Consider the following 20,571-nt stretch of genomic DNA (forward strand, 5'->3'; position numbering starts at 1 on the left):
AACTTAATGTTTTTCATGCCAGAAGGATTTTACTGGCACTGAGCATCTTGACGTTACACTGGGGGAAATTATATTTACATGTTTGAGAGCACTGATTTAATTATAACATAAAATAAGACTTTGTTTAACATATGTAAAGAATCTGTTCTCAAATACGTTATTCCTTGTAGGACTTGAGATAAAGTGCCTTACCAAGCCTAGGAAGGCTGTAAACAGGGAGATGGCCAGTGTTCAATCGTTGATTAGCAGTTTGGAAAACAGACACTGAACACTCAAAACAGATTACTCGGCCTTAATGCCAGGGTCATCACTTAATTTTTTTTTCTTCCTTGCTGCTATTCTTTTGCTTAAGCCTCTTAAAGTCTGCTTGTCCATTTTTCAGTTCCTGTGAAAATATCTCATATAATTTCAAAATAACCTTGAAATGATTTATTTTGACAATTTTAATGTCATGAATCAGAAAGAGGAATAGATATTTTGGCTTCTGGATTATCCTTAGGCAAGGGAAGAAATGAATGGAGTCTAGTCTATGTACTAAATTCTGTATATCTTTTCTTCATGGCCTCAGGAAGACCCCAGAGCTGCAAGCTCTATATTAATTTTTGATGGTTATTTTCTATTCTGATGAAAACTCCTTCTTTATATCTGTGCTAATACAGTTGAAGCAGAGAAAGCTATAAGGCTGGGAAAATGTCAGTAATACTTTTATAATTTAATTTTAAACTCATGGTCATAATTGCAGGAAACAGGTTTTGACTCACTTTTCCATAACTCAGGTTGTATATCCATCTATGATAAAATGACTGAAAATAAAATTGATAGATCTGACTTAGGCAGGATTTTTCCACCTTGCTTGCTCTCCTGAACATGAGCAATGAGAATTGCAATATATAACATTTCTGACACGTTCTGAAGGACTGGTAAAATCCAAATTCTCTGCTACACTAAAAATAAACATTCAACTTGACATGGAAATGGGGATTTTTACCACTGAAGTACATTTGTGCAGAAATAGATGCACATGCTGTAAACCTGGTTGTTTGCACTCACTCACTTTGCTCTGATGTAAATTCAGGGTGATACCTAACTGGATCCAGCATAATGTCTGCAACATGTTTTAGCATAGTTGTCTGACAACCAACACCCCATCTCTAGCAGAGGATGGTACATAGTCTCCACAAACTCCTTTGTAGTTTTTTGGATGTTGCTGGGTGCTTGAAAGCAGGAAGGTAGTTACCTTTTCCCTTCTGTACGTGCCACAGAAAGCAGTACATTCCAGGGCAAATGCACACCAAAGGTATATTTAAACACATCTTTAATGCTTTCTCTTTGTCTTTCATTGCCTTAGTATCAAAACAGCAAAGGATTTTGTTTATTGTAAATTTAATTTCAAAAGTTTTTTCATTTGCATTCTTAAAAAACCCTATCCCTTTTAAATCAAATTAAATACACAGAAGTAGGAAGTGTAGAGGCTATTCTACAACACATTTGTATACTGTTATTTAGTTGCATTCTAAGACATAGTTGTTGGCTAACAATAGGAAGATTATTATTTTTTTTAATAAATTGAAATTTAATGTGCCCTGCAGTCTGGAAAAGTTAGATTTGGAAAATATTTGAAAGCAGAAACTGATGGAACTGTGCCATTAAACCAGCTGAAGACCTAGCTGATATTTTGACATTATTTTGCTATGATCAATATTATTTGTGTAAAGTCTTTATAGGTAATGGCTGTTTTAAGGAATAAAAACATATTTGCACCTGTCTGGGGTAGCTCTGTGCAAGAAGTCCCAGCTGGTAGAAAGCAAGTGATGTTTTTGCTTGTGTAACACCTGGTTTTGATTTCAGAGGGGAAACTGAAGAAAATTACTTCAATGGGTGGGTGACATTAAGTACAGCTGCTGCCTGGCAGAAAGCGTGTTACCTCCTTTTTACCCAAGGGAAAACACTTCTACCTTGCATCATGGATAGGATCAGAGCTCCAGGTGTATTATCTCAGAGGAAGAGACAGAGAGGAATGCATTCCCCAAACCTTTCCTGCAGTTATGAAATAAAGTTCAATAAGTTTGTCATTTTTATTATGCAGAGGAAGATGGGGATGACCAGAAGGACTTTTTTGATGGAGCTGGCAAGAAGAAAAGGTTTCAGAGTAGAAAGTGAGCTAAGGTAGGAAAATGTTTATATGTATAGAAATAACATGTAGTAATGCTGCTTGAAGCATTCTAATTTAATACATACAGTCATACAAGTGACAGTGGTTGAAGTTTTTGCCTTTGGTGGATATACTTTACTCTTCATGCTATAAAGATGCTTCAGGATTACAGTGGATGTTCATAGAGTGTGGTTCATTTCTATTGTCTTCTGGGCAGAGAGCAAGCAGAACGCAAACATTAGCAAGATTTCTAATTTTCATCTCTAAAACCTGTGTTTCTAATATATCTTAGGTCTGTCAATTTTAATGTGTCTGCTTTTTTCAGTGTGCTGCTTCTCAGGTGGAAAATAAAAAATGCAAGGTTTGAACTTGCAAGTGTTTTTCATGGGATGTGTTTCTATGCATTTGTACAGTCTCATTAGAATCAATGAATCCTGTATTTAGCTAATCTAAATCAGCCACTGTTTCTTTCCCCCTTGAAGTCAGGTGAAGATTAATCTAAACTTAATGGCTGAACCCAGAAATGAAAAAAAATTAAATATACAGGAAAGGAAAATGCGATGGGTTGAGAGGGGCATTTCTCTAGGACATCTCTGGTGTTCTAATATTTAATCTTCCTGTGAGTAATACACTGATGTGAGTCTCAGTGGTACTGGCTTACGCATTGGTAAAATCCAAAAGAACACTGGAGAAAAAAATGGGGAATAGAAAACCACATACATGGCGTTTCAGGCTGAGTATAGACTCCAGCTACAGATTTGTCTGGTGGTGTTTCAAAATGGGTTGGTTTATTGAAGCAAGACTTCCTCCAAATAGTGTTTTTCATGAGTGCTAGTTATATCATTCTGCAGTTTTCCGAAAGCTACATCATTATCTATGTTCTCTGAGAAGCTGGAAGAAAACAAAGTATTGATTGCTTCTGTGTATCTGTATGCAGATAGTATACAACTGGGTCCTCCCTATAAGAGCTCATTTCCACAGATTTTTCAATCCCATCAACTTTGAAAGCCTGAGGAAGACGGGAGGATGAAATAATTTGTAAAGCAAGATTCAAGCAGGTATTGAACAGAAGTAGGCAATTAGCATCTGATACAAAACTAATTGAATTCTCAGGGAAAAAAAAAAATGAACTGGGCTGTTCTGAGTCCTTCATTAACAGTCCATTGAGGACTGAGTAGAGGCTTTATCTGGGCAGCTTCGGCACACAGGTATTTATTGCCATTACGTTTCAGACTTTCTGTAAGTTGTATACAAGGCAGATGTTATGTTTAATTTCAGCTTAGCTGCTACTGGATAAACCAGAACTATTTAATTGTTGATTTTTTGTTTTTGAAAATGCTAGAGGAAATGCTAAATTCGCTACGTTCTGTGCCAAGAGAAAAGCACAGCTGTACAGGTACCAGAGGAAACTCATCCATAGCAGCTAAACTACTGCTGTGAGCTTAGCAATGGCAAAGTTCCCAGATCTGCAGCTTGGTACATATGCATTACATATGAATATTTTATATAAAGTGAAATAAACCACAGGAAACAGAAGTTCTATGTCTCTAACAGATTTTTATTTTTTTTAACTCAAGTAAAGATGTGACAATTTAATTAAAGTAGAACCTAGCAGGGTTAAATAATAATGAAACCAGTAGTATTTAATGGAGATTCACCTAACCTAGATTTGTAATTTTTGAGATTAAAAAAGAATTTGGATTATTTTTTTTCCAATGGACTTTGCTTTACAAGTTGCACAATACGCAGAAAAAAGAATTATGCTATACCATGACAGTCTTCATATTTCTGCAGTATAGTGCGTTCAATACATTTCTTTTATTTCCAAAATGTAGTACACTTAATGCATTGGAGGATTACGTGGTAAGTTTTCTGTGGGGTGACTCCAGTATTTGTCATTGTGATTTGGCAACTTAATGAAATTGGCGATTATTGGTATGAATCAGGGTCACAGGGGTAGGCCAAGGGGTTTTGCTGGTCTCCTAGAAAGCAATTTGCTTTGAAAGGTTGTGCAATCTCTTTAGCAGTTAGCACGTATCATTTTTAAAGTCCATACTAACCAGTTATCTCTACCAGTGGTGCCCTGTCTGCTGGGACAGTTGAGGGCTTAACTTCTCCAGGTGTTACAGAAGGGCTGTAAAGCAACCTGTGGGGTCCGTTTGGAATTTGCTGTATATGCACAAGGCTGTTACAGGCATGGGCTAGCAGGAGGTTATAGAGGCAGCCGCCATCAGGACGATTTATGTTCCAATTCTAGGCTTATTTCTATAAAAGCTAAGTCAAATAATGACACTGTCTGTCTGTGCCTTTTATCCCAAGAAGTTTAGGAACCTGTTCACTGTTATCAGTTAATGTTGGTATATATTTTGGAGATACTGAGGTTCAACAAGTCTCATGAAAATGAAGTTTCCTCCCTTATCTGTTGTATTCTTTGTGGGTGACAGCACCCTCCTGGGGTGGGTTCCCTCCTAGGAATCACTCAAAATTTCCTACCAAGTGAGTAATTTTCTAAACTTGCTGAGGAACATCAGCAGGTCAGGTAGAAATTCACAGATCATCCTAAGTGAGTATGTAATTTTTGCTTGAAATGTAATTGTCCCTGTCCATTTTTTTCCTGTGGAAGGTGCAGAACTGTGCCTTTTTAATCACGAACTATCATGGGATTCTTTCCAATGTTATTCTAGTACATCAACCCAAATTTAGTGTAATGAATTTTGTGCTACCATATTTTTAAGCAATGCACACCATATAATCTACTGAACAATAACTCAATCCTTAAATTTTATGTTTGCTAAACTAAGATACTGGCCTTGTAAGAGACTGGCCTCTTAGTAGCAAGGAAGTGGTCTTTAGGTGGAGCACATAATTCATAAGATTTAAGTCATGAACACTTGACAATGCCGTATGCAAAAAGCTTAATGTAAGTATGGAAAACTTAAATTTACAAAAAGATATTACCAGCTGTAAAGCTTTAAAGAATTATTGTTAACATGTTGTTTAATACTGTAAAGCTTTCATTCGTTGATCAGGAATATTGGGAAGGGGCTGTCAGGTATCGTAAAGCAGCCTTTTCATTACGATGCTGTTCATGCAAGTCAAACGTTATCAGAGTTGTAAAAAATGTGTAATAGGTTAGTGTCTTACAGAAGGCAAATGATGCTGAAAGGAAGAAAATGGTGTACTTACTGGAGCTGTCAGGCTAAAGGCTTTCCTCAAATTAGAGTCAGTGACTGGAATAGATACATTGTGATATGAAAAACAACTGTTTCCCCCATCCTAAGTTACAATATATACTACAAATTTCAGGAAGTGCATGGTAAGTAAATATGGAAATAGAAGCTCTGTATCTGTGTACAGTTGGGTTCAGAGAAAAAAGAAGACTTCTTTTTGTGTACTTCTTGACAGTGACTCTGTCACTCATATTGTGGCTGAGAACAACTCTTATCCGGAGGTGCTGGACTGGCTGAGAGGACAGGCTGTGAGCGACAGTTCCAGGTTTGAACTGCTGGATATCTCCTGGTTCACAGCCTGCATGGAAGCAGGAAGACCAGTTGATTCAGAAATGAAGTATCGTCTCATGGTAAGACAGATCCTTTGATACAAATACAGTGGCATTCAAAATGAATGACTGTTTTTGATTATTTTTCTTTACCCCAAAGCATATATTCTTGTGATATAATTTTTGAATGTAAAAACTATTTTCCCTAAGTTTTACATGAGTAATTCATGCTGTTTTAATAGATTAAAAAGACTGTGAATACCATCTATTACAAACTGGTAATATACATCATTCGGAGGCGGGGGGGGGGGGGGGGGGGGGGGGCGGGAGCGGGTCAGGAAGGGGGGTGTGTGCTGTTAAAGGCGAAATATCCATCAGTGAAGCACTTGCTGTTGTTGTGGTACTTGTGGTATTTCCACAAATACTTCAACATCATGATAAATGTCCCGGTGAGAGCAGTGTGTTTTAACGGGCTCCTGGTGGAATACATTGCCTCTTCAAAACAATACAAAAATATTAAAACTTCTGCTGTTTAGAAGTGATCAGCTAACCACTGGGCCCTTGGAGGACCTGTGAAATGTAGGCTGCTGTATTCTGTGGACGTACGCTTACAAACTTGGCACCACCAGGTAAAACTGTGCTAAGAAAAGAAGGGGTTTATTGTATTATCTCTCAATGGGAGCTGTAAGGCAGAGGGTATTGTGAATGGCAGGCTGGTTATTTGGTGAATGGTGTTTGACTTTGAAGCAGTGAACGATGATGTATTTTCCTCTGTTCCATAGTTAAAAAAATTATGTGCTAATTTCTCAAATTTGAGCATAGTGTGAAATGGTGGTATTAAATACCCTCAGTACAGACTGTAAATCAGGAGGGTGTGGTAGGGGTGCCTGGGCGTGCTGTGCACAGTGCGATGACAGCATGTGGTGCTGGGCCATGAAACAGACTCTGTGCTGCAGCAGGACGAACCTATTCCCTTGTTCTGCGTGCACTTGAGCCTCATGGTGATGGATTTAATGGGCACTGGTGAAGAAATTAATTCACACATCAAGAGAATAGAAAGTCTGATCTAAAGTGCTCTGAAGTGAGGGATTCCCGCTGATTTCTGAGGTCTAGATTAGGCTCTGTGTGAACTGTGACTCCACTGCAAAACAATAACTGGGAAATCTGTAAACGCAGGGATGTGGCAGGATCCATAGTATGTATCTTCCTGTGAGGCAATATTTACCAGCAATATTGCAGTGTTTGCTGCTTCATCAGCCTGATGTTTAGATTATGAAGGATAATTCATACATATCACCCTTCCCTAAGAAAAATTATAGCTTCTGATTAACTTTTTCTGTCATCTTTCATTGCCAGAAACTATTTTCCAGAATTTTACATATAAGACTTACTGTTTAATAACTCTTCAGGGCTGGGAGATGGGGGGTGGAATGAGACACGTGAATACACCAGATGGAGCTGTCGCTCTCAGACTCAGCATAATTCCGTGACAGAATATTTGCAACTCTTCCGATGAAGTATTTTTGCAGTATATTTATAATATTTCAGTGAATCTGCTGGAAGGAGAATAAACCAAATAAATTAATGTAAAATGGGAAAAACCTGAAAACCTTGTAAGTACTGCATTATGTAATCTTACAGGCAAACAGGTCACAAAAATATAAATACTGGGAATGCAAAGAAGTTCTTTAAAAACAAGAAATAAATTCAAAATGTGAGCAAAGTCCTGTGAAATTTGCTGAGTTTCACATCAGGATTAAAAGTAAACCAAATTACACTTTATTTACATTCTTAATTTCAACGGTGCATGAAGACCTATAGATTCAGATAACTCAGGAAATATGTTTTCACAGATGTGTTTTTTTGCTTTTCAAGGCAAGAAATGCCTTTGTCTTTCTCCAAAATGTCTCCAATGATGATGAAGCTTACTTTCCACCCCCACCACCCCCACCCCCCCCGCCACTGAAATCAATGAGGCCACTGCCTTGGTTTTCTTAGTTTTCTTTTAAATATAAAATTTCTTTTGGAATACTGTTGGAGCAGAAACTGCTGAAAAAGGTGGCAGCCCTGACAGGAGATCATTATTATACTTTCAGACTGGATCTGCAAGTAAGAGCTGCAGTTCTTATTGAAACATAAAGATTTCATGCTAATAAATGTAGAGTGCAATAAGCAAGCCAGTGACAACTGTACTGTTATCTGTAAAGCTTATGGTTAGGACCACTCTTAATTATTTAGTGGCTCTCAAGTAAGAAACATTTTTGTAAAGCAAACAGGAAAGGAACAGAAAGGGTTTTAGAAGTTCAGCAAATTTTAAAATAATTTTATTGTTGCAATGTCACCATGATAATTCTTTTCTGCCTTGAGAAATGATGAAGGATTGAAGTAAAGGTTAATTTTCTTTTTAAGTACTAGACTATACTTGTACATAATGTAATTTAATTTGAGTTTCACTGAAGACAAATTTGGTCCATTATGTCAGTCTTGTAAAATGTGAAATGAAAGTGAATTAACAAACCTTGAACTCAGGCTACATCATGAAGGCTTTGAGGTAAAAGGAATGGATTGCAGTAGGGGAGTGTTTTGGGTGAAATCTCGTGTACATGTAGTTAGTGGTGAAATTCCCATTAATATCAATAGCAGTAAGATTTCATCTTTCAGATCTTACAGTAGTCTATTTGAAAGGTTGTTCTTCATTCAGAACATTTGTTTTAATGCATTACTAAAAAGAAATGTCCTTCTCCATGCAAAACAAGGGGAATAAAGTCAGTGTTACAGACCATTAGCTAACAAATTCATTACAATCATCACTAAACTACATCATTCTGTGATTGTGAATGGTCTGAGAGATGTTCTGATGTTAGTGATTTATAGAGTATGAAAGGTTGGGTGACCACATCTAGGGTGGTCTGAATTCTTATTGATTCACTTGGTAACAGTTGACTTTTATAGTTAATAGCCATCATTTAATTTAATAGGCTATGGAAATGTGGTAGCCAAACATCCGCTTTAAAGGGAAATAAAAATATTTCTCTGGCAAAGGAATGCCTTTGTCCAGAGATACCTTTCCCACCACAAGCAGATGGGTATTCTGGACAATAGCAGGACATGGACATTAATATGTATGCTAGGGCATCCCCACATACTAGAATGTAGGGCTGTTTCCTGGGTAATGGAAAAGAAACAGGTAGAGGGAAGATTTCAGACACATAAAAAGAAAGGAAGAGAACTGTAAGTGGGCTTGTAACCTCAGCAGCCTTAGGAATTGTGCTGTGACTGCCTCTCTTCTGCCTTTTCCTCAGTCAGAACCCAAAAGTTGTTATTTTTTTTTGAAAGGAAAAGAGATTTACTTCCTTGAACAAAGGATTTCCCTCTGCATTAGGAAAAGGCAGTGCTGCGTCTTTTGATCCTTTGCCATATCATGTGACAGGGAACTCATATTTAACATTTTCCAGAGTGTCTCACTGTTGCCTCGTGAAAGAGAGAGGCTCTAACTAATGGAAGAAATTCTTCATACTGACAGTCAGAGTTTCCCAGAAAATAAAATGAGACTTATAAACTGGCTGCCTTCTCTTCATAAAATGCTGGATATCAGCAGACTTTATTATTTGATCAATGCTATCTGGACTTTACAAAGCTGCTGGCTTTTGAGTAATATGGCCTGACAACAGACTCTAGTGTCTGTGCACCTTATTCACTCCTGCTCCATTTTCTCTCTGTTATTTCCCTATATCATTATACTTCTTTGTTTTATATTTTTAAAAAATAGGTTGACAAAAAGCAAAGCAGCCCCCTGCAAGATTAATTCTGAAACTAAGCCTCTCTGCTGTACAAACTGATGCTAATGGGGCAGGCTGATTTTCCTTCTTATGGCATGTGGAAAATGTCACTGTAAAGGAGCGGTAGTGACATTCGCTGTTACAGCAGCCTGGATGTGGGGTACAAACTCTGACTAGCTCTAGCCGTTAAGCAGCCTACACATTTGGATATTTTTCAGTGGTTTCCCCTGTGCAGTGTACCATAATTTCATTTTAATGCAGTGGAGTTATCTGAAGAAAAAAAAAGAAAAAAAAAAGAATTTTAATGGTTACGTTTTTCTCATATCTGTAGTTGTTTCTTCTCAAATTATTTTGAGGTAGTGTGAGTTTCCAGGATTGCTTGTTCTACACTGCAATTGCTAACTGATAAAATTTTAGGTTTGGCCCACAATCTGTACAAATTATTTTTTTTCATCTGGTCTTCCTACCAAAAAGCAATATCAATCCTTTTCTTATATTCTGCTTATGTTAGGAGATTGTCTCTGTAGTTCTCATGCAGGCATCATAATATTCCTTGAAAAACAGACGATAGTAATTACCGTTTGCTAGACATCTTTGCTGTTCATTGCCAACCGAAGTTTCTTCTGTTGTTACATACAATCCTATTTTATGTACATAGATAATTCCTATTAATTAAAAACATAACTTACTGATGAAAAAAATACTCAAAAATCTGTGCTGAGGCAGGAACCAGGATGTTGATGTGCCAGTCTATTACCCTCAAACACAGAGTTTCTGTGTTCATTTTGCTCTCATCCATGATGCCAGGTAATGCGACATCTAGGGCTCATTCATTGTGTGACTATGTCCTAATGAAGATAATAACTTACTATATATTCTCTTCAGTAGTGTTCTGTTTGTTCACAGATAGCTGGCACTCTCATTTCAAGCAGTATATTAGCTGTAATCAATCAATGTTTATATGATTTAAAATAAATTTAAAAGTATAATTCATGAATGTGTGCAAAAGTGGATGAGTTGTGCTGTTGATCCTGGCTGAAACCCATTTCAGTTATTCCCAAGAGTGGTCTTACACACAAACTCCTTTCTTTCAGTGTATACCATGAAAACTGCCATATAATTCACTGCTCCTTCAGCTGTGCAAGCAAATGCCTTTTTTGTGTGTGCATGAATACAGTTACTTAAGTACTCTATCAAATACAAAGGCAATTTAGCATGAAATTATGGGGGGGAGGGGTGTGAAGGCACATACACATATTTATAGGTTTGCCTAGCACAGATGCTAGCTTCATGTTTGCATGTCTTTCGATACAGGGGAGAAAGGGTTTGTCATTTTTGGGGTGAAAGTTTCCTCCATGTATCTCTGTGATATTTGTTGTTGTTGAACCATTTCCCTGTGGCTTCTTGATACTGCAATGCAATACGTTTTTTGCAGATCTGCCAAATGTTTTCAGACAAAATGATACATAGCAAAAAATACACAGAAATGCTGCAAACACTTCGGGTGTTCCGAAGTATTTCAGAATTGGGCACTTTTAATAAAAGCAAAGAAATTAAAGGACTGGGCAAATAAAGCAGCAGAATAGCTGGTGCTAGATTGTCTTTTTCCTTCCAGGAGAATCCCCTTCCCAGCCTACTGGGGTGGGTTTCCATAGGCTTTTTTATTGATCTTGGTCGATTATGAATGGGGCAACATTAGGCAAAAAGGGAACAAGTGTGTAGGTAGCCTGGTGCTTGGGAAATGCCCATTTAAGATTTGGCACCTGGTTCCTTTTCCCTGCTCCTGTGAACATCTAAAAATGATGTCTGAATTGGGTCAGCACCTGTGGAAGGGGCTGAGTGAGAAACCACATCATGAGGTGAACACTGGTGGTGTTGGAGATGACTCTTCTATGGCTGTTTGTAAATGTTTCCTGTGCTTTATAATGACCCCAAAATAGAACATTTAGCTTAATGAGTTAAGTCCAAACCAAAAAAAATTTCTTACATTTTACCTGGAAGAGGGGGGAAAAGTTTATTTTGAAGTCATATAAACATTTTTCTTTTACCACTGAATTGATCTAGAGATCAAAAGAATCAGTTATTTGTACATTGTGCACACACCCCTGTCCCCATGCTGTTGAATAATCTAGTGTTTTCTGGGGAAACTCTGTTCTTTCAAGCTTATCCGCTCTTAAAATTTTGTGGGTTTTCAATCTTACTGTAATAATAAGAGTATTAGAGAGATTTGCCATTTAGAGAGAGTTTTTTTCTTTCTTTAAGTGACAGTGCCATTGAAAAGTCCCTGCAAGAATTTATGGCAGAAAATTAAAAATCCTGGTAATGACTCGATAAACCGGTATTGTCAGTGCAGCCAATGTGAAATTAAATGTTTTTCCTAGGAAGATGGTAGGAGCATTATTATTCTCTTACCTTGTCTTTAAAGGTGTATGTATTTTGGGCTCATAAAATGTATTTTTGGTATTTTAAGCTATTTGACAATTGTGTTGTGCACCCCCCAATGCTCCCTCTTTTTTTTTTTTTTTTTTTTTTTTTTTCTTGTTAGGAACAAGGTCAGTCTCCTGCTTTGAATACATCTGAATCGGAAGTGCCATCGTTTATTGCAAGCAAGGTATCTGAGTATTCATGTCAAAGGAAGACAACTTTAAATAACTACAACAAGAAATTCACGGTAATACTTATTCTATCCATGAATTAAAAGCTAGCATAAGTAAAATAATTAATACAGTACTTTTGTCAATATTTTCTATGGCACCCTCAGCAAATTCATGAGTCAAACTGGCAGCACAATGATAACAATATAAAAAAGTTATAGATCTGCCATACTTAAATTAAAGCTGAGTGCAAGCTTAATTGCATCCTTAAAGTGCTGCTGAAAGCTTAACACAGTGGATCTTTAAATATACTAATAGCTTGTAAACACATGAATTTTTAAAACAAATGATAGAATAACATTCTGAAAATGTTTTTTAGTCTTTCATCACAGTCTTACTTGACAAATTGAAAGTAATGATAAGCAAAAGTTTGGTTTAGGTCAGTTCAAGGTACTTCACAATTGCTGCGCTGCCTTCTTGTTTGGCCGGGTGTTTGGTTCTTCCAAATGTGGTTGTAAGCTTTAGATTTCACAATTGCTTAGTTATGAAAACAGATTGCGTGATCATTGTAATTACTCTGACATGATGAAAAAAACCCTTAAATTGTCTAGTTAAACAGAAATCTTAGAGATTGTCATATATGCTATTTAATGCTCATAACATTACACAATTCAGTGGGTATAAAGAGTCTGAGTTGTCTGGTTTAAATTCCTGTTAAGTTATTGTGCCTAATGGCTCCTCTTGGCTGACTAGATACTCAGTGACAACTATTCAATAGGAAACATTTGGCACCATGACTGCAATGTAGTCTGAATAAATCTGGCATAGTTAGATTCATATATTTCTAATATAACATGAAACACCTCCTCATCTTCTTAAATTTTTACTGTTTATTTTGTTATTATTTGTAATTTTTATACTTTTACTTTGTGTACCTATAAATGCACACAAATCTTTCAAGTAAATTATTTGTAAGGTCTATATAAAAAGAGTAACAACAGGTACCAGTAATTTGGGAATTACAAGGTAAATACTAAAACCTCATGGAATTCAGAACTAAAGATAAACCTAACTGTGCATTCCCAGATCAAGACATTTTAGAGTTGCTTTTAAAAATTAAACAACCTAAATTTTGCCTTGTAATTATGCTTTGATATAATTATTAATTATACCGATTATATAATAGTGTTTATGGTTCCCAAGTAGGTTGAACTGCTTATTTTGTAAAAAAAATCCCTTTTTGAGCAACCTGATGGGAATTGAGTTTTGACCATGCTTTAAGCCTAAGGTTGGATTAGAGACCTCCTGAGGTTCCTTCCAAACCCAATGATTCCAACATTCCCAAAACTGCTTCTTTTGAAATGGCTACCATGCCCCACCTCCTACTAGAAAAACAAGGCTGTGAATGTTACTATTTAACTCCTGAGAGTACGAGTTATTGTTCACTGTTTATAAGTATCAAATGCATGCTGCTGTAGGGGAAGATGTCAGACCAAATATACTATGAGCCAAAGATCCTGTAAAATACTGGCCACCTTGGAGAAATAGGAGGTAAGTGTCTTAGTTCTGTACTTCCTGAAAACAGTGGAATGTGGGAGTCTGCTTCTTTATTGAATTTTCTGTAGTAGGACATTGTTAGTCATTCTAAAGGTAAAAAATGGTGATGGATAAGGGGAAAGTAGAGTGGCTGCTCCTAGAAGGCACAAAGTTGTTGATTTTTAATTATCACTAACATTTTGAGCAGAAAAAGGTCTAGAATAAAGTAGCTCTTTTTCCAGTGATGCCTTTAAATTATTCTTACCTTTTGAAACATCCAATATCTTTATTTGTAAATTTATAATTTTTTTATTTTCCAAAACTGGATACTTTAACTCTAGTCAATATATTGTTCGTCTTCTAGCTGTTGAATTCCTGAATTTCATCCAAAATTCAGTTCAAATGATAGCAGCAACATATTCGTTGGATGGTTTCTGTTATACCTGTGTTTTACAGAGAGGCAGTCCCTAAATTACTTCTAGGTGTATCGTTGCAGCAGTCTTAATGTCAAAGTACAACTTGTATTTGATTAATTTAGCTGAACACATTAGAGGCAGTGCAGTTCACTGACTGAAGCACTGAGACTGCCTTCTGTTATCCTATATATCAAACGTTTCTGAGGTTGGGTAGAAATTAGGTTTTGTAGTAACGAAGATGGCAGTTCCTCATCTTTGTACTTTGAGAGTAACTGTTTTGAGTACGTGCTGTATTGTATTTCTGGAGGTGGTACTGGACAAGCTGATAATGCATGAATCTATCTAGCATCTGCATCTTGAGAGTTATGTAACTCCTTAGGGCTGTTGCTCCTTTTCCTCCCAACCAAAGCTTGCAATGTCAGCTGAAGTTTTGGGTGTTCATGGACTACAAGAGCTGGCCTATTCCCTGGAGGCCTGCCAGTTAGTCTGCCTAACATCAACAGAAGTCTGGTTTTCAGTTTTGCTGCTGTTTTGTCAGTCTTGTATTAAGCCTGTAATTCACGTTCTCGAATAAAAGTGTTCCAACAGACTTTTCAGTGTGATCACTTAACAAATGCACTCAAGCATTGGTATAATTCACTTGTGCATGCTGTGGGCAGCCAACCATTAAATGACAGTTTTTCCCTGGCGCAATGCTGTACATCCTGAAAATTAGGTCCAAACCATCTTGAATTATGTGTTGATGGTAGTATTTTGTGTAACAACTTTATTCTTTGAGCCAGGGTAGTTCCTTTTTCTTACAGATTTTCTGTTTTCTTTGGTTACCTTGAAAATAATGTGTTTTGATCTTGCCTGTAACAGTAGTGGAAAGCCATTATTTGCTTACACATTCTTGGGTGAACTCACAGATCCTTTCTCTTACTGTACTTTGCCCTGATACCCTGTGTCAAATTCCTCTTTCAGATGAGTAGTAGTAATGTTTGAGAAAAAGAAGTAGTTAAATTTGACACCTTTCAGTCTCCTCAGAAGAGCAGGAAAAGAGTAAGCAGTGGCGTGTGTACAATGAGGCCTCAAATGGGCTGATTTCTTGGAGAGACATTTTTTGGAGACTTGATTTATGGAGAAATTGGTATTTAGTGATCAGTTTTACTCTTGAGTCCTGTTCTGTATGTTTTTATCATCAAAGATTATTTATTAAAACCAAATAGCAGAGATATTTGATGAGAGCTCAATGTGGTGGTTTAACATGCTAGGTCCAATTTCAGTGTTCAGCTGTCCCATGTTCCCTTTCTGTTGTAGTAGCCAGAAAATAACTTGCAGAAAGGTGCAACAAACCTGTTTTACATCATGGAAGAAGCTACAGAAGGACTGGCAAAGACTGCAGATGTGAAGGTTTCATGATTATGTTCAGTATGGGGCAAATCCTACCTAAATTATTTTTTTTTAATATGGAGTAGTAGCAAGACCCGTTGTGTGAAGAATAGAAAAATATGTCAAATTGCATGCCCAGGAGGAGGTGGTGGCATTGTGTGGCAGTTCATGGAGGAGACTCGCCACTGCTTCAGACTTGTGGGGGCTCAAGCAGTCTTTGGGTCATGTACTATGGCCTCACAGTATATAGGCTGGGAACCACTGCCAGGGGCTTTACTGATGTGGATGATTCACCTGAATCACCTGAATGCAGAGCCCTGACCCACAGGTGAACTGTAGCTGTTCAGATTACTAAAGAAGCTGAACAAAAGGGCAAATCATTTTCACCAGAGGCTGTACCTTACCATGCTTCCTTTGAGTTTGTCTTATATTCCATAATAACATTAATGTTTAATATTACAATATTGTTCTCTGGCTCATTTGTAAATAGCTAGCCATCCTTTCTCTTTCCCACTGAAAATATACACTTGGGGGCTGCATTGTGTTTTCTTGTGGTAAAATAAATGGAGCCATTCTGCTGTGCCTGAGAGGGGTTGTTGGATTTGAATATTAATACCAGATTGCAATAAAATTCAGAAAGACATTCTTCTGTGAGGAAAATACAATTTAATTCTTACAGAAGAAACTAATTAAGTCAGAGGCAAATGGCTCTGTGATTCTGAGGCTTATTGCTAATGCTACTGAATGTTACTCTGTTTTGGCTGTTATTCATGGTGATGAGAAAGTGAATGCTTACCATGGGAAAGATGCGGATTTCCCTTCTACTCTGTTAGAGGGCAGGGGGGAAAATCTTTTTTTTAGTTTCTCTTCTTTTGTACCTACAGAAACATGTATCAGTTATGCCAGTGGCTCCAGCATTTATTATTATTCCATTTTAAAACAGACCTCAGAAGAACCTCAACTTTAATTTTATAATGAACCTGGGAGCTTTATAGGTAGAAAATCACTAACCGAATGCATACCCTTAATAACATGTGGTAACTGACATAGCTTGCTTCAGTAAAAGTTCTCCACGCAGTACATCAAAATTGCAAATTTTGTAAATGTATGTGAAAGATATACCTATACAATATGAACTGGTGGTTTGGTCTATGGAGGAAATATCTCTTCTCATTTTTAAGTAAGTGCAAGGGAGCTCCTTAAAATGCAGAGAGAATATAAATATGCCTGCACTTTTCAGCAACCCAAATCTGTATGTATACATCAAATCTATGTTGCCTTATTTGGCCATATTAATACATGTACTATACATTTAGCACTTTGTGTTTCTTATTACACCATATCTAGGACAATGCTAGGTGATTGGCACTAACTGCACTTTCATGCTCTGTCAGCAAATCTTTTCTCACAATTGTCTTGTTTTCTTTTACATTATATGGGAAAATATGGAAACTTCTCAAGAGTACCACTCTTTTCTGTTGTAAGAAATGAACCTGTTATTATTGATTAATATGAGGAGCAGCTGGAGCTAGCAGCTATTTATTTCTAGTAACAGTGTGTATACAAGGACCCCAAGATCATGCACGTTGTGCTATTACTGTTATTCTCATTCTCTCAGCTCCTTTGTTTCTCCAGCTGATGTAAGATGTCATGATGAAATCTTTGGACCTGGGTGAGTATTGGGCTTTTCAGTTCAGATTTAAAAAAAACTCAGATTGGACAAAAATGGATCATTTATTTGATAATGACTTTAGCCAACACTACATGTTGGCTCTAATTGCTTAATTGCCCTTGAAATAAGCACCTGAAAATATTTAATTTCTCTCTGTGTGTATACAAAAGGTATTCATATGCCCTATGTCTCTTCCCATTGACACATGTAATTAGGATTTACACTGGGGAGTGTAAAGTGAGAAAAAAATTATTTGAATGAATGGTTCATTCTAGATCTCTTTAAAATCACTTTGAATGGAGACCAAACACTGGCAAGAGCACTGTGATGAGAACTAGGACCCAGCCTTTGGAATTACAACTTAATAAATAAAGTTCAAGTAGAAAACAGTGATTGAAAGGAAAAGCAATTAATCTCAGATTGCTGCTCTAAGCATAATAGTCCTTCAACCAGGTATAATGTAGGATTTTGTGGTGGTGGTTTTTGTTTAGCACACTTTGGATTAAGTTCACCTGTGTAATGGTATGTTGGGGTTTTTTTATTTGTGACGCAGTAGCACTTGCAGGGTCAAGTAAGATAGAGGCCTTTTTTATAAGAGATGCTGTACACACATTGTAAAAGATAATCCAAGCCTTGGAGAGTTCATAGCCCTAACAGACCGCAAATGAAAGACAGCAAGGGAAACAGCGGCAGGGAGGTCTGAAGCAGCTTTCCAAGGTCACACAGCAGAGGAGCAGTGGCTGTAGACAAGTGAATAAGAAGTGCCCTGTCCATGAGGCTGCGGCTGTAATGCTTTCTCCACAAAACAGATTAGATTTAAAATATACTCTTGATAGTATAATACTGGTGATGTCTGTTCTCACAGTCTTACACTGAGGTTATTAAAGACTGTTTTGCAAGTAGTGTTGGAACTACTCTGATGATCTTGTTGAAATGAGCAGGATAGTATGAAACATAACATGGGACCATTAGCTTCTGCTTTTCTGAATACGCGTGGATTCATACTCTGATATTAGTGTTCAAGGTTATTGAGTTAGCTGTTCAGCAGGCATAAACTAGCATAGCATTATTGATTACTGTTTTTTTTCTGAGAATCGTTCTCATATAGTAGTTGAGAGTCTTGCTTTATATTGATTTTGGTGTTGTGATTTTTAGCATTTATAATGTATTTTAGTATGCATTTTTACATGTGCAAGATGCTTCCTCGTAACTTTACTTTGTTAATGATATTTTTGTCTTATTAGGTCTTAAATACCAGATATTAAATGAGCTTCAATAATTCTGTCAGTGTATCAGTCGTCTTCCTTATTTTTAAGATAATTCAAGAAAATCTTTGTGTACTTTTGTATCTGACCTGCTGCAATCTTGAAGTCTATTCCATCCCCAAATTTTTCTATAGCCCGTCTCACTAACATACATTCCACAATTTCAGATACAGATGGAAAATTTGCAAAAACTGAAGAACTGAAATGTAGCCCAGCTATCTTTCACATTTAATTAGAGCAGCCTCTGCAGAATACCCCAGAAATTATGAAAATCCCACCTGTTAGAAATCTCTAGATATTTAGTTTCTTGTTAAACTAGTACCTTTTAAACAGGCAATCTGAATATTGATCTCATTGATGAAAGGATAGTGAGATTCTTAATGTAAGAAATATGGAGGTTTAGAATAATTGAGGGGTCAGTAACTTTCCTTTTTATATCACCGTAAGTAGATTTCACCATAGATCTAATAGATTGCTAGCTTTTTCTCAGCTAATATAGGAGTTTTGTGTGCTTGTTCCCTCTGAAATATTATTCAGTATGGACTATAATATTCAATAGACGGCAACTCCACTTGGAGATCAGTTGCTTTCTTTTTTTTAAAGCAGAAAGATTTTATCAAAAAGAATGTCAAAAGCAGTTTTATATAAAAAGAGAGATCTGTAATTAATTGCAGCATTTGCAGGCAATGTTTTGTACAGGGAATAATGAATATTCAATACGATTTAATTGTTTATTTAAAACAGCTTAATGAGCTTCACCAAGGCGGGAAAACACTGAAAAATGCAAACTAGAGTGATAAAAATGCTTTGATTATATTTTCTCATTGACTGTCAGCAGCCTCTGAGTAAAATGTTACATGCGATTATCTCTTTCAATGATGGTGGTGACACGGCTCTTCTGAAAACTGTCATCCTGCTAGTAGAAAGGGGCTAATACCTCTCTAAAACAGCAGTGGTGCTGGTATATGCAGACACATTTATCACAATAGCTGATTTTTCAGCATAGAATACATCTATTTAAATGTGCATGTGAAAGGCCACCTGTTGGGAGTGAGAAAAAACATCCCTAGACTGTTTCAGCCTCCTAATGAAGAAGATAACTTTGCCAGTCTGTGTCATTACTACATATGACTGAGCAGGTACTGATGAGAACAGTTTTCTATGTTTTTTTCTCAAGAGACTAACAAGAAGGTAGCAACTATATCTTTTTGGTTCTCTCCCCTGACTAATCCTGCTAGTTAGTGTTAATGAGAGTAAGACATTTCTTGCCAAACACTGCTTTCTTGAGTATCCATGTGCACAGATTGTAAAGAGAGAAAAAGAAAGCAAAAGTAATCATAATTTTGTGAGTGGAACTGTAAACCTCACTTAAAGCAAGAATTGGCATCTTCTACTGCATAGTAGAAAGAACCTTTGAAGCTGATAAAGAACAAGAAGAACTTGGGACAACATTCAAAAAAATCCACAGCTGGGAAAACATCTGACTCCTGTCATCCCCCTTGTAAAATACATTTCCCCGTTTGCTTTGCAGTACTGTGTATGCTGTGTTTTTTCTTCCATATGCAAACTGGGATGAATCCATGTTTCTTGTGACCTCACACTGGTAATTCTCCCCTTTTCTGCATTAGTTTTCTTTCTAAATGGGAACTATAATGTACAACTGTCTTTAGCCAAAAGGATTTGTAATTAAATACAACATAATTGTCAAGCAAATAAAAGTCTTAAATGTGGAAAAGAAGACAAAAGAAGAGCAGTTGGATAAATCCGACAATTAGCCACTGCAAGAGTTCTAAAGATAGCTGTAAGGAAGCTAATGTTTTTGTGCACTGTTTTTGTAATAGAATATTTTTTTGTGGTTCCCTACCCCCCAAGGAGCATTCTCCCCCCTCTCTTTGATTCCTTATACCCAAGGGCCAGTGAAATGTAAATAGTAGTAGAAACTTCCAGATCAAGCATCTTGCTAAACAGCTTGCTCTCTCAAGAGGTCTTTCGTGAAATGTTATGAAAATGGAATTGCACAGCACTTACTAATCAGGGTAGCTGATAAATAAATATGCAGCTAAAGGGAGGATTCTTCCAGCAAGAAAGACAACAGGTGACTGATTTGTAGAGAGATCAAGGTGTGAAGTTATACTGGTGATATAAAACAAAGCAAATTCTCTGTAATAAGCCCTAATTAATTATTTTAATACATTTTAACATGGCACAGGAAAAAAAGAAAAGGAAAGTGGGGTGGTTTTGGTCAGCTAAGTTAGCTGTTTCTTCTAAAGGGACACTGACAAACCAA

General features: G+C 36.8%; 1 protein-coding gene across 5 annotated transcripts in view; it reads left to right on the forward strand.

Annotated features, from left to right (window-relative positions):
• The window catches only part of DNTT (DNA nucleotidylexotransferase), a 107,648-nt gene that overhangs the window by 10,942 nt on the left and 76,135 nt on the right, over window positions 1–20,571 (forward strand). For 3 of the 5 annotated variants that reach the window (XM_080400979.1, XM_080400978.1, XM_080400982.1), the window contains exons 1-3: window positions 1,290–2,166; window positions 5,558–5,732; window positions 11,976–12,101. In XM_080400979.1, the coding sequence (XP_080257105.1) occupies window positions 1,964–2,166; window positions 5,558–5,732; window positions 11,976–12,101 (504 nt within the window). In that variant the 5' untranslated portion in view covers window positions 1,290–1,963. Of the gene's footprint in view, window positions 1–1,289; window positions 5,469–5,557; window positions 5,733–11,975; window positions 12,102–20,571 lie in introns of those variants that run through there. The other 2 variants (XM_080400980.1, XM_080400981.1) reach the window with 2 other exon arrangements.

The sequence above is a fragment of the Falco punctatus genome (assembly GCF_963210335.1).
Source record: "Falco punctatus genome assembly, chromosome: 9".
NCBI lineage: Eukaryota > Metazoa > Chordata > Aves > Falconiformes > Falconidae > Falco > Falco punctatus.